General features: G+C 30.9%; 1 protein-coding gene across 1 annotated transcript in view; it reads right to left on the bottom strand.

Moving 5' to 3' along the window:
• Positions 1-10,650: 10,650 nt before the first annotated feature.
• Positions 10,651-12,094, bottom strand: part of E23 (ABC transporter G family member E23) — a 117,985-nt gene continuing 116,541 nt past the window's right edge. The window contains exon 11 of the mRNA XM_085952581.1: positions 10,651-10,959. Coding sequence (XP_085808707.1) covers positions 10,785-10,959 — 175 coding nt within the window. The 3' untranslated portion in view covers positions 10,651-10,784. The remainder of the gene's footprint in view (positions 10,960-12,094) is intronic.

Raw genomic sequence — 12,094 nt, 5'->3', positions numbered from 1 at the left:
GTGATGATAGTGAATGCTGTGGTGGTTCATAGTCTGATCCATTGTCGGTAGAAAATTACGAATTAATTAAAATTACGAATTAGATGTGGAAGGAGCCACTAGATGGTCCATAGAATAATTGCAATACTTGTCGGTAATTACAGCATCAGCATAATTACGTTGGCAGTTGACATTGACAGCGAACTAGTACAAATAAATCCTAACTGCAATAGAAAGAGGCGATATTGCCAACGTGTAGGTGTACTTTTGCGTGCAGAACTAGCTTAACGTCAGTTAGGCTAATTTAGTTCCAAAATATTTTTAAGATTGAATTTAGGCTTGGAATGATCTAAGCTGATAACTTTTTTTTATATTGATAATTCAGATACGCCTGTTCTGACTCCAAATAGAGAATCAAAAAAGGAATTTTTCTGTCAAATAAAAAAAAATCACAAAAAATCAGTTAGGCTAGTTCTGCAATAAGGGGACGATTTGCTGTCAAGGCGTTATACAATATATATGATAATTATGCGGCCGCTAGAACAGTGTATTATTTATATTTCAATCTCAGACGGAATAGTAAGGTGCCTATGCCTTCTTATCGACCTCTAAAGTGATAAATATTATCAAACTTAGGGTAGGTTTGTAACAAAGTATTAGCACTTATTGTAACAATTACAATACGTTAGTTATAATTGTTGCAATAAGTGCTGTTAAAATGTAGTACTTTTGCATCAAGACAAGCATCTTATTGTAGTTGTTACAATAAGTGCTAATACTTTGATACAAACCTACCCTAAATTTGACAATATTTATCACTTTAGCGGTCGATAAGTATAGAATAGACCCACTGATCCCATAAATATAAAACCATGGCTACTAGAGGTGGGAAAACTGGTCGATTTTGAAGACTAAGTATACTTACTACCAATATAAAAAAATACTTAGTATCGAAACTTGTTCCAAAATACTTATACTAATATTTGGAATACTATATAGAGCGTTTGGAGTGTGTATGCGACAAAAGTTTCATACTCAACTGGAACTAAAACCAACTCCATATTAGTATTTTTGAAATACGTATTGGCTCAGGGAACTCAGACTGTGTATCGGCTTCAATAGAATCGCTAAAAATACGCTGAGCTCCGCTTTTCGAAATGTCCCATTTATTATAAAATTTTAAATTTAAGAGTTGTTTTTCTGTTAGGTTATAATATTTTTGTTAACAAAATTGAATAACAGACATTATTTTTATTTTAAACATGTTTTGAGCGGTCATAATTATAACAAGCCTAAGCCTGTGCGTCATCTCACCATTGTGCTGCGACACATAATTTATGACCTATTGTTTATACATTCAAATGCAATAGACTAATAAATTAAAATATACCTATATTCAAGTTCTATCTCGTTTGCGTGCATTTAATGTCAATAGTGTTGAAAGTCTACCAACTGGCGAGCGCACAGAACAGAAACTCGCGATGATATCATCACAAGTTTATTGGGCCACACATACTGAGTATGGGTAGTTTCATCCAAAACTTGAGTACACAAACTGGTGACAGTATTTCCAACTCACCTCTAATGGCTACATTGCATGGCTAGGTATTGAACTTCGAAGATACCTTTCTGGCAAAGTTAGTAAGAAGTCTTACTAACTTTGCCCGAACAATATTCACGCATTTCATTATATATGAATGAAGATTTAACCTTTTGCTACTAAGATGCTTTTCAAAATCCCAGCGAGAAACGCTACGATTTATAATGATTATTGAAGTGAATTGAACAGAGAATGTAGATTCATCTACATTCCCTGTTCACACGTATGCTGTTATTATTATTTATTCTATAGTTTTATCAGCGGAACCAAAAATATAGTTGAAACTAAATTACGGGAACTATAATTCCGACTATTATATTGATTAGATAATTGCCAATAACCTCAGATTATTTACACTTGATTACCTGATTCCGTCACAAGAGAACAATAATTGGTATTTGGTCCTCACAAACAATAGTGCAACTTGCGTGTATCTGAATTCGTTGACTACAGTGAAACCCCGATTCTACGGTTTTCAAGGCACCCTAAAAAATAAACGATAAATGCGGGATGTAATATAAAACTCATTTTTCTCCTGGATATTTTTCCACGAACTATTTTCAGTTTCTCAGCTAGAGTTCTAGTTTTCTTCATGGGGGGCATTTTAGTTACGACTTATAAAAATTTGTGATACGAGATGCTAGGCAAGCCTGACCGCCGACCGACCTGTGCAAACAAAGCAACGAAAGCGAAATGAAAAATATTCAACAAAAACGGTCAATCCGGATAATATTTGTGACGGGACCATAATATTTAGACGGTAGATCGAGTAAAACGATAAATCGGGGAACGGTTAATGCGGGATTATTTAAAATTGTTCTTATTGGTGTTTGGCGGGACTTTCAAAAATGAGCTACCCGTGCGGGATAACGATTTATGCGAGAACAGTAGATCGGGGTTCCACTGTATTTACTATCTAATTTTGTATTCATTTAAATATTGTAATTTTTTTTTTACAATATATGGCACTTTATTGTGTTCTCTGTTCAGCTGAATGATGATTAAATATGTATTTTTATTAACTTATATTATTTATATAATAGTGATAGCCCGCTACTTCGTCTGGATGAAACAGATATACAGAATGTATGTGTGTACTAATTTACCTACTCTGATGAATTATTAGTGAAGTCAGTCTAACCAGGGCATCCAACCTGGTTGCCACAAAGGCCAATTTTATTGCATTTAATGCAGACGTGAAGATATCTTCACATAATTTTGTATATCCATATTGTTTTTTGTACTATATATTTATTAATTAGAATCATTATTGTTTCTGTTGGTTCACTATGCTCCTCTCTCCCATGGGCACTTTTATTAGAAAGTCTTTGTAAACTTAAGTCAAAGTATACTTAAGTGCATGGCAACCTTAGTCTTAGGGATCTGCTCGTGAGACATTTCCAGGCGTAAAAAACTGCTGATGCTTCACATCAAACGTATGGCCTCGTGATATGCTCGATTAAGACTGAGTATGGTGCAGGGCGGGTTGGTTAGAGGGGTCTATTTTTGTGTTGTTAGTGCGTAATTCGACAACATGTGGATGTAGGCTCGACCCTCTACCTGCCCTTCACCTCACCAAGAGCTCGACATTCAAATATAATTTAGTATAAAAAGGACCTCGGCGTCTTAAGTACGTTAATTTAAATCAACCTTTTCGCAAAAATCACTAATCATCAGAGATTTTATTTCAAGAAACATTATTATTATTTTTGATATTGTCTGCCGCTGAACATTATTATTATTTTATAAACACCTGCAAGATATACGCCGATCAGAAAGCAGGGCTGTCAAAATAATATTATGTAATATAATATTTTTAAAATGTTAATTTCATCATAGTTTTTAATCAAACCTGTGCAAGTACGTACTGATAACTTGGGTGGATTTTGTAGCAAACATACTATTGATGTATATACGGGTATATTATTATTATAACCCAATTCAAATTGAACATAGGTTGATACTCAAATACTATTATAGTATGTTTATGATTTCGAGAAAATAATACGATGGTATAATTAATCCATATCAATTATTTGAAAACATTACATTCGCACTTTGCAAGATAACATCAAAATGTGTAGGCCGACAATGCGTGATACACAAACATAAAATGTGTCGCTACATTTCAAAAGCAGCCAAGTCCACCTTTAGGTATTTTTGACTTTTTTGTGAATTGCTGAATAACTAATGCTGTCTAACATTTCTGTATTATCAATACCATCCAAATCCGTCTGAATAATAAGTAAATGGAAGTCAAAGATGAACAGTTTTTTCAGACTCACCCATATCCACTGAAGTAATTATATCACACTCAGCCATGTCCATTCAGGCCAATCACTGAAGGCGATTACAACAACATGGCCGTCAGTTGTTTACAAACCGTTGAGTGAGTGAGTGTCAATAGTGTCTTTTTCAACATTTTTTAATAGAAATAATTAATAAAAATAAGGTTTCAAATATCAGAAGTGACCCACGATAAGGCGAAAAAACGAATAATTAAGGCATAATCGACAAAAAGCGCCAAAGATAAGGAAAATCGGTTAGTTTTATTCTTCTTAACCTGCATCCTAAAAAGCATCCGGTGTCAAGCAGGGTCGCATTTGACATTTTAGTCATAGTACTGAGAATATAAATTTGGTTTTACACAATTCTAATTTACGAGACTTATAGAACCCTTTGCAGTTCTTAAAAAAACACACACACCGTACCTACTCCTTAATTAATTTAAAGATTTTAATAATAATTATTCGTACATGATTTACTGAATTAAATAGGTAATATACATCCTATTAAGAATATATTTTATAATTATTTTATGATTGCCAAGTTGTAGGTATCAAATAGAAAAATGTGTACCACTATTTAAAATATTTCAAATTGTGATGGTGACTGACCAAACTGAACAAAATAAAATTGTCAGAATTATTGAATATCCATACCCTGAGATATAATTGGCATTTAATTATTATTAAAACCAACGCATTTCCTAGAATTGTATTCAGCTAATGGGCTTCAACCATTTATATTGACTATTATCCATTTGGACCATTTGTAAAATGTAATTTTCAATACAAATCTATAATTATAACAATTCCTGAAGGATTTTTTTAGGTTTTTGTGTTGCCGAGCATGAAGTCACTTTTATATCGATTTTTTATGTTTTAAAATTAGTAACCATATTTTTTCCGTCGTAATCACACTTTCTTAATTGTTTGTCTAAATTAATATTATTATTATATTGAGAAATTTTTTTGAAAATAAATTTATGTTATCATCAACATTTATTTATTATTTCGCCATTTTCCATTTCCTAAGTCCAGCCCAGAAGAATGGCACCATTATATCTAATAAAATGGCTGCCACGGAAATATCAAAATAAGCCAAGTCCGCAAGGACTTGGTTGATTTTGTGACAAACTAAGCCATGTCCATATAAAAAATCCATTTTTTGAAGAATCTATGAAAATTACATGAAAACTAATAATGTGGAACTAATTAGTTTTAAACATTCTATAATCACAATAATATAAACTTTCATCTTTATGACCGTGTACACAAGGAAACAAAAAAGCTGTTTTTCTCCTTTTCATCCATTATGGACATGGCTGGTTTTGAAATGTAGTGACACAAATACACAAAATTACAAACACATTCGAAGTTTGCCGCACACGTACAGACCATGTGATATTTGTTTACGCAAAATCGTCGCTTTTCAAAATGGCGAATTTGATTGCCAGATTTTACTGCGATGAATCAGTATGTTCCTTCTTGTCTTTTTTTATTCGTAGGTTTGTTTACTATGTACACCGAGAAATTTCCATTTATAAAATCGGAAACGATTTTTACAGAAGAGTTTTGGAATATAAACCAAACTGGAAAAAATTCTATCATGGGTGTTGGACTTCCTGAATTAGTTAACCCCAGGTCCATGCCACTACGTGAACCACAGTGGATATTAAGCCATTTCCACACTGGCAACAAGTTGCTGGCAACCTCATTAAATTTTACGATACTTTTACGATACCATAATTGCTTAAGAAATTTTACGATAATCATCATAATTATCGTAAAATCTAACGAGGTTGCTAGCAACTTAACTTGTTGCCAGTGTAGACCCGGCATTAGATGCACAAAACTTAAATAATATATATTATAAATAAAAATTTTAAATTATAAATATTTATGATTTATGTCTTCGACAGCCCTGATGAAATATGAGTCGGATCGAGTCATAGAGCAAATTTATTGACACAAACAACGTTGACACGACCTTTTTATATTAACTAGTAGACCAGATATTATGGACCACATGTTAAAAAATCATATTTTCAATTCTCAAGGCCAATTCTGTAGAACGTCCCCTTAAGGTGCTATTCTTAGAAGTTTGTGCTAATAAAGATGTTTTTTATTTCGTCATATTTGATTTGTATTTTTATTAATATAATTTTCGATAATATAGATATTATGTAGATGATGTGATATATGATGCCAGTCGAAATATATAAACAACTTGGAATCATTGAAGTGCACAATGTTAATTTACAATTATTGCTTATGGACAATAATGATGAACTTAAGAATTACACCCTCAGACATTAGAATGTTGCTAACCTTATATATAATTGTAGTATATGTACCATATTTTTGGTCAATTTACTATATAAAATAGATAGTAAATATGTTAGTCATCATTATCATCAGCCGAAGTTGAACCACTGCTGGATGAAACCATCCCCTGGTTCCTTCCGTTCGTTTTGCTCCCTAGTTCTTGGATTGTTCTACAACGAATTTTATGAGTTTGTCTATCTAGTGTGTTTTAGGACGTCCTTGTGGTTGTTTAGTGCCCCTTGGGTACCACTGTATGACAATGTTTGTCCAACCGTTGTCCACTCCGAGCAACATGCCAGCTCATTGCCATTTCATCTGCTTAGCAACCTGTCTATCACATTGCATACTCTTGTCTGCTTCCTTATCCATTGGTTTATTTTGTGGTCTTTCCGCATTATGCCCAACATGCACCTCTCTATGCGACATTGTGCTACTCGTAATTTTTTGATCATCCATCAATTTCTCTTTAATATACCATCAATATGACATTAATGAAACATTACTAATTCATACTTAATATATATATTTTTCCTATTGATGATCAATTACATTTTCTTCCATTCAATATCATTAACATTATTGTGAATATTTTCCAAGGAATATAAATAACCTTTGTGTTATCTTAGTATTTGTAAGGTATTGTAAGAAAAACTTTTAAATTTGATAAGTCTTATTTTTATTTGTGGCTTCAGTGTACAAGTATGGCTCATTTTTTCTACAACATGGAGCAAATGAAATATGCAATAGGTCAAGATTTCTTTTCCAACATTCATATGAATTAATTTAAACAATAAAATGATTACCATGTTAAAACAATGAATTCATCTGCAATAATGAGTTAATGGTGGCAAATAAATAAAGTGAGAAATCTGCTTTGCAATGTCTTATTTATTAGTATAAAAAAATTATATTACATATTATGTAATTGCAAATATTCAACATTACTGAGCTGATTTTTTCATTCAATAAATTTGCCAATAGTACCTACCCATGAAAAATGAAAATTATTGAATGATATGCATCGTAATATTATATAAAATAATGAGATCAACATGTTTATTAACCTTGAATGTCCACTGCAATAATATTGACTGATAAGAAATCATTCCTTTACAAGACTTTCATAATAATTTAAAAAATGCTTGTAGTTCGAGAAAGTTTTGGCACATTGGTGTTGGTGTTGGTGTTGCATAAAATAATATAACTTAACTTAATTTTAGTTCTACATAAATTATATATAGTCATCTCTCATATATTATTGACAAAAGATTAATTAAAGGTATAAATGAGGGATTCCCAACCTTCCGTACGTGGGTGTAAGTGCACATTATTTTAATTAGCATTATAAAATCAAAATACAAATCGCGACTCACCGATATGAATTTAAATGACTGTTTAAGAATAATTGGAATATCCACATACATTCCTATCTATTCAAAGTCGATTCAAAAATCCGATGCCAAACATCTCACTAATTAAAATGTTATTCTGTGTTGTTATATATTTTTTGCATCCAACGTTCGCATAATATATATTTTTATTAAAATAAAATAATTACATATCAATATTATCTATTTTATTATATTCAACAATATTTTAAAAATACCTGATATTTGTCTAATATATACATAGTATTTCTCTGTCAAGTTATGTAAGTTTCATTGGAAAAAATGTGCCTGCCATTCCATTTTTTGTTATAAATGTGCTATGTGCTCCTGATGAAAGTATGGTTGGGAAACCCTGGTATAAATACATAAAAAAACAAATAATAATTACATTAAGAAACAGATTAAAACTAATTACATCTGGTTAACGAACGCATTTTTCACAATCAGATTATATTAAATTAAAAGAAAAAATTATATTAGGTACTTAATCCACATAATAAGGATAGGTTTTTCGGTACCAATGTAAAATTATGTGGATTAAGTAGGTAGGTACTATATGTTTTATTTATTTAAATAAATATAATATCTTTCAAACAAGAATTAAAGTGATAAGTCAGTATCTATAAATTTCTAAAACAAAAATTACTTGCCCAGGTTTCTAAATATATTATTTTCAATCTATTAACGGAATGTCATTGTGATATTCCTAACAAGGCCACTTCCCAAACTAAGTTATTATTGGTAAAATTGATCTCATCGATATAATATGGCTATAGGAATAGGAAAAGTGCTAAAATATTTATTTAAGTGTATACAGGAAATGACACAATCTGGTAATTTTTATAATTCATTGTGCTTCATTATATATAAAAAATATTTTTAATCCTTAAATAGTTTAAGAAATAATTTTGTATGAATGAAATATTATCAAATCATCGCCTTATGATTGGTTTGTTCAATTTCTTTTATATAAACGCATCGAAATCATTAAAAAAAATATTTTATTTATCATTAGAAACAGGGATATTAAAAAAAAAAGTCTAACGTGGGGTACAAAACAATCATTCTGTGCTGGTTTGTCTAATGTGTGGATATTTTGCAAACCAGTACCGAATACTATTTCAAAAAAAGCTATGCAAAAGACCTATCGAGTGTCGAAAATCAAAACGCAGCCGGGGGGAAATGTTTATATACCCCCGCTTACATATTTATTATAACTCAATTAATTTTAATATTTTACAGATAACCGTTTTTTGCCACAGTAGCGTATGACGACAAGCATTTAAAAATACGAATTGGATTGTCTTATCTCCACAATTTGGAGCGATTGATGCCTTAGTGCAGTATCTGCTGTTGAATAAATACATAGTATTATGAATTAAATGAGCAATATTGCTGGATTAATCTTTTAATATATTCTAATATAATATTTCTTACTATGTAAAATAAATTAATATGAATGATCTTCAAGCGAAATATAAGGTAATGAACTTTGTTTTTCGTCTCCTGAACATTCCACATGCTTTCGACAAACCAATTCTAAGGCAACAATATTATCTTTAAAAAAATCTATATGTGTTTGTATCAGTCTATTTAATAACACAGTCAGTGCTACAATAGCGATGATTATAATGAAAAAAATTAAATTAGGTACTTAATAAAAATAATTATTCCTGACAACTTGTTTCGGTTTTTATATTATAAAGTAGGATTATAGACCAATAAAAATGAAATTTAGTAGTAAATAATTAGGTACAATATAATTTATTTGTGTCATATTAGTAATAAGTAAGAAGCTTTACTAATAAATATATTATTATGTATGAAATGTAATGCTAAATAATATAAGAATGTAGGAATGTATATTTAATACATTAAAGTGGTATTCTGTATTACAATACAATGTGAGGATTTTACACTCACCATTCATTTTTATCATGCGAGTGAATTAGATTTAAGGAAACTAACATTATTTTATTACAATATTATTATATTAAAATGTCACTGATATTTTGTATTCTGTTATAATTAGTATCATTCAATTCTGAAGTTGATTGAATAAGTATTTTCAAAATAGGAGTTATTAACAATCATTAAGTATTATATTAATTGATATCACATTTCAAATAATTTTTATCAAAGCACATACGATTCAGCTCTTAAAAATTTGAATTATTCCAATAAATTTTGTGTATGAAAAATATTGCCTAATATTATTTAACCTTATTGAAATATTTGAGCATACCTAATTAATTGGCCAAAAATGTAAATACATAGACAGTTTATTGAATTGCTGGATTACAATCATGTTTTTCGGTCAGTAAATTAGTCATAAAATATTAAATAAATGAAAATGTAAAGTTCTTCAAAATCTAATGATTTTCTGGGTACATATTCGTGTTTGTGCGATAAATGAAAGAAATAAAATATTTTGATATTATTTTCTGATCCTGCACTATGTACTGGAAACGATTGGCAAGTATTATTAAGGTAATAAATAATCCACCATTTTCATATTGAATGCAATAAGCCAACTAACTGAACAGTTTTGTGATAAAAATATTATGATACAAAATTATTGCCTGCATATGAGTAGTGGTAAACAATGTTTTTATTTGGCAACACTCAAGATTTTTATTATATTTTATTTAAATTCAGATTAATCAGCTTTAGCATGAACACATCTTCAGGCAGTAAATATTTTGATCTTACGTTACGTACTTAATAATGCTTGACCGATTTCACACGTGGAAATAGTATCACATGGGATGATTCTGATAGATTTCATCATCGTCTGCTTACAACTAGAATAATAATTAATCAATTATAGTAATCATTATCATATTTTCGTCGATCTATTGAAACCTTAAAAAAGATCACATGAAATTTAACGTGGTATTACAAAATATTCTACACTTCATTAAATCACATACTTACATTGTATTTTTTCCATTAGCTCATAAAATGTCATAAGAAATTAGCTATATTTAACAGACATAGATACAAAGCATAGGTATAAAAACTAAACAACTAATTATGTACATTTTTATATAATACAATATTACAGATCGCTAACAATATAAATCTTAAAGCTATCCACGTATTCACTTATAATATAGGCAGTCATGACATAGATAAATGCATACAATAATTTAACACTATAAACAAATAATACGAGTTCGAATAGTCTTTAAAAGATAATTGACATCAATGTCGACAGCGAAGCACAACATATCCAGCCAGACGGAAAACCACTAAAAACAACAGCAAAGCTCCTGTGTTCAGCCATAATGGTGTGGCACATCCTCCTGCTTCCAATATTTCCATGGGAGGAACGTGAGTTCCATTCACGCAACCAGGAAATTGTGATGGTGATGCGCAGCTGAAATCAAAAATATAATTACAGTGAAACCCCGATTCTACGGTTTTGAGGGACCCTGAAAAAAGAAACAATAAATGTGGGATATATAAATTTTTTCTTTTTAAAAAAAATCGTTTTTCTCCTGAATTTTTTTCAGTTTCTCAGCTGGAGTTCTAGTTGGGGGAGTTCTAGTTCTCATGGGGGGCATTTTAGTTGCGACTTATAAAAATTTGTGATACGAGATGCGAGGCAAGCCTGAGCGCCGACCGACCTGTGCAAACAAAGCGACGCAACTGAAAGGTCTGTATCATAAACAATTCTACGAAAAAGAAATGAAAAATATTCAACAAAAACGGTCAATCGGGATAATATTTGTGACGGGACCATAATATTTAGACGATAGATCGAGGAAAACGATAAATCGGGGAACGGTTAATGCGGGATTATTTAACATTGTTCTTATGGGTCTTTCTTTGGCGGGACTTTCAAAAATGAACGATTCATACGGAAAAACGATTTATGTGAGAACGTTAGATCGGGGCTCCACTGTATTTAGGTTGGCAGTCTTGATCACATAGTTTGTTATATTGACATGTTTGGCATTACTACTAGCTTTGTCTTATAGGCCATCCATGGACTGAAACCGTATGCGGTTTAGAACCGTGTGCTATACTAAGCTTCTCTTTTCTGGTCATGGAAATATATTTCCACAAAGTATATTATAAGCATCTGATCGTATCCGTTTATACCATACACTTAGGTACACTTACAAATTTAGTGAAAATATATTTTCATGAACAACAATCATAAGTTTAGTATGGCACACGGATCTAAACCGCATACGGTTTCAGTCCATGGATGGCCTCTTATTATTATCACTCATTAAACTTCTTTTGCCACCCTCAAAAGTTTTATAATTTCCTCTAAAACCAAAGATTTATGACCAAGCCAATCTCTATGAAATTTTGGAAACAAAATAATCTTTGTGTTCCGCAATAGATACATGTATTCATATGGAATTATTAATATAATTAATAATATATTCACACTACTCTAGGGTGAAATGTCTAAAGCGTAAAGGTATTGCGTCTCTATTCTCCTTCGTTGCATGCTGTAGAGCGATATTAGGAGACATTATGATTTTTCTGCTGTGTCA

This window comes from Rhyacophila brunnea, unplaced genomic scaffold, assembly GCF_057557595.1.
Source record: "Rhyacophila brunnea isolate RB1 unplaced genomic scaffold, BYU_Rbru_1.0 scaffold_3, whole genome shotgun sequence".
Classification (NCBI taxonomy): domain Eukaryota; kingdom Metazoa; phylum Arthropoda; class Insecta; order Trichoptera; family Rhyacophilidae; genus Rhyacophila; species Rhyacophila brunnea.
Note: the sequence above shows the minus strand (reverse complement) of the source record. Positions and strands in the feature narration are given on the sequence as shown.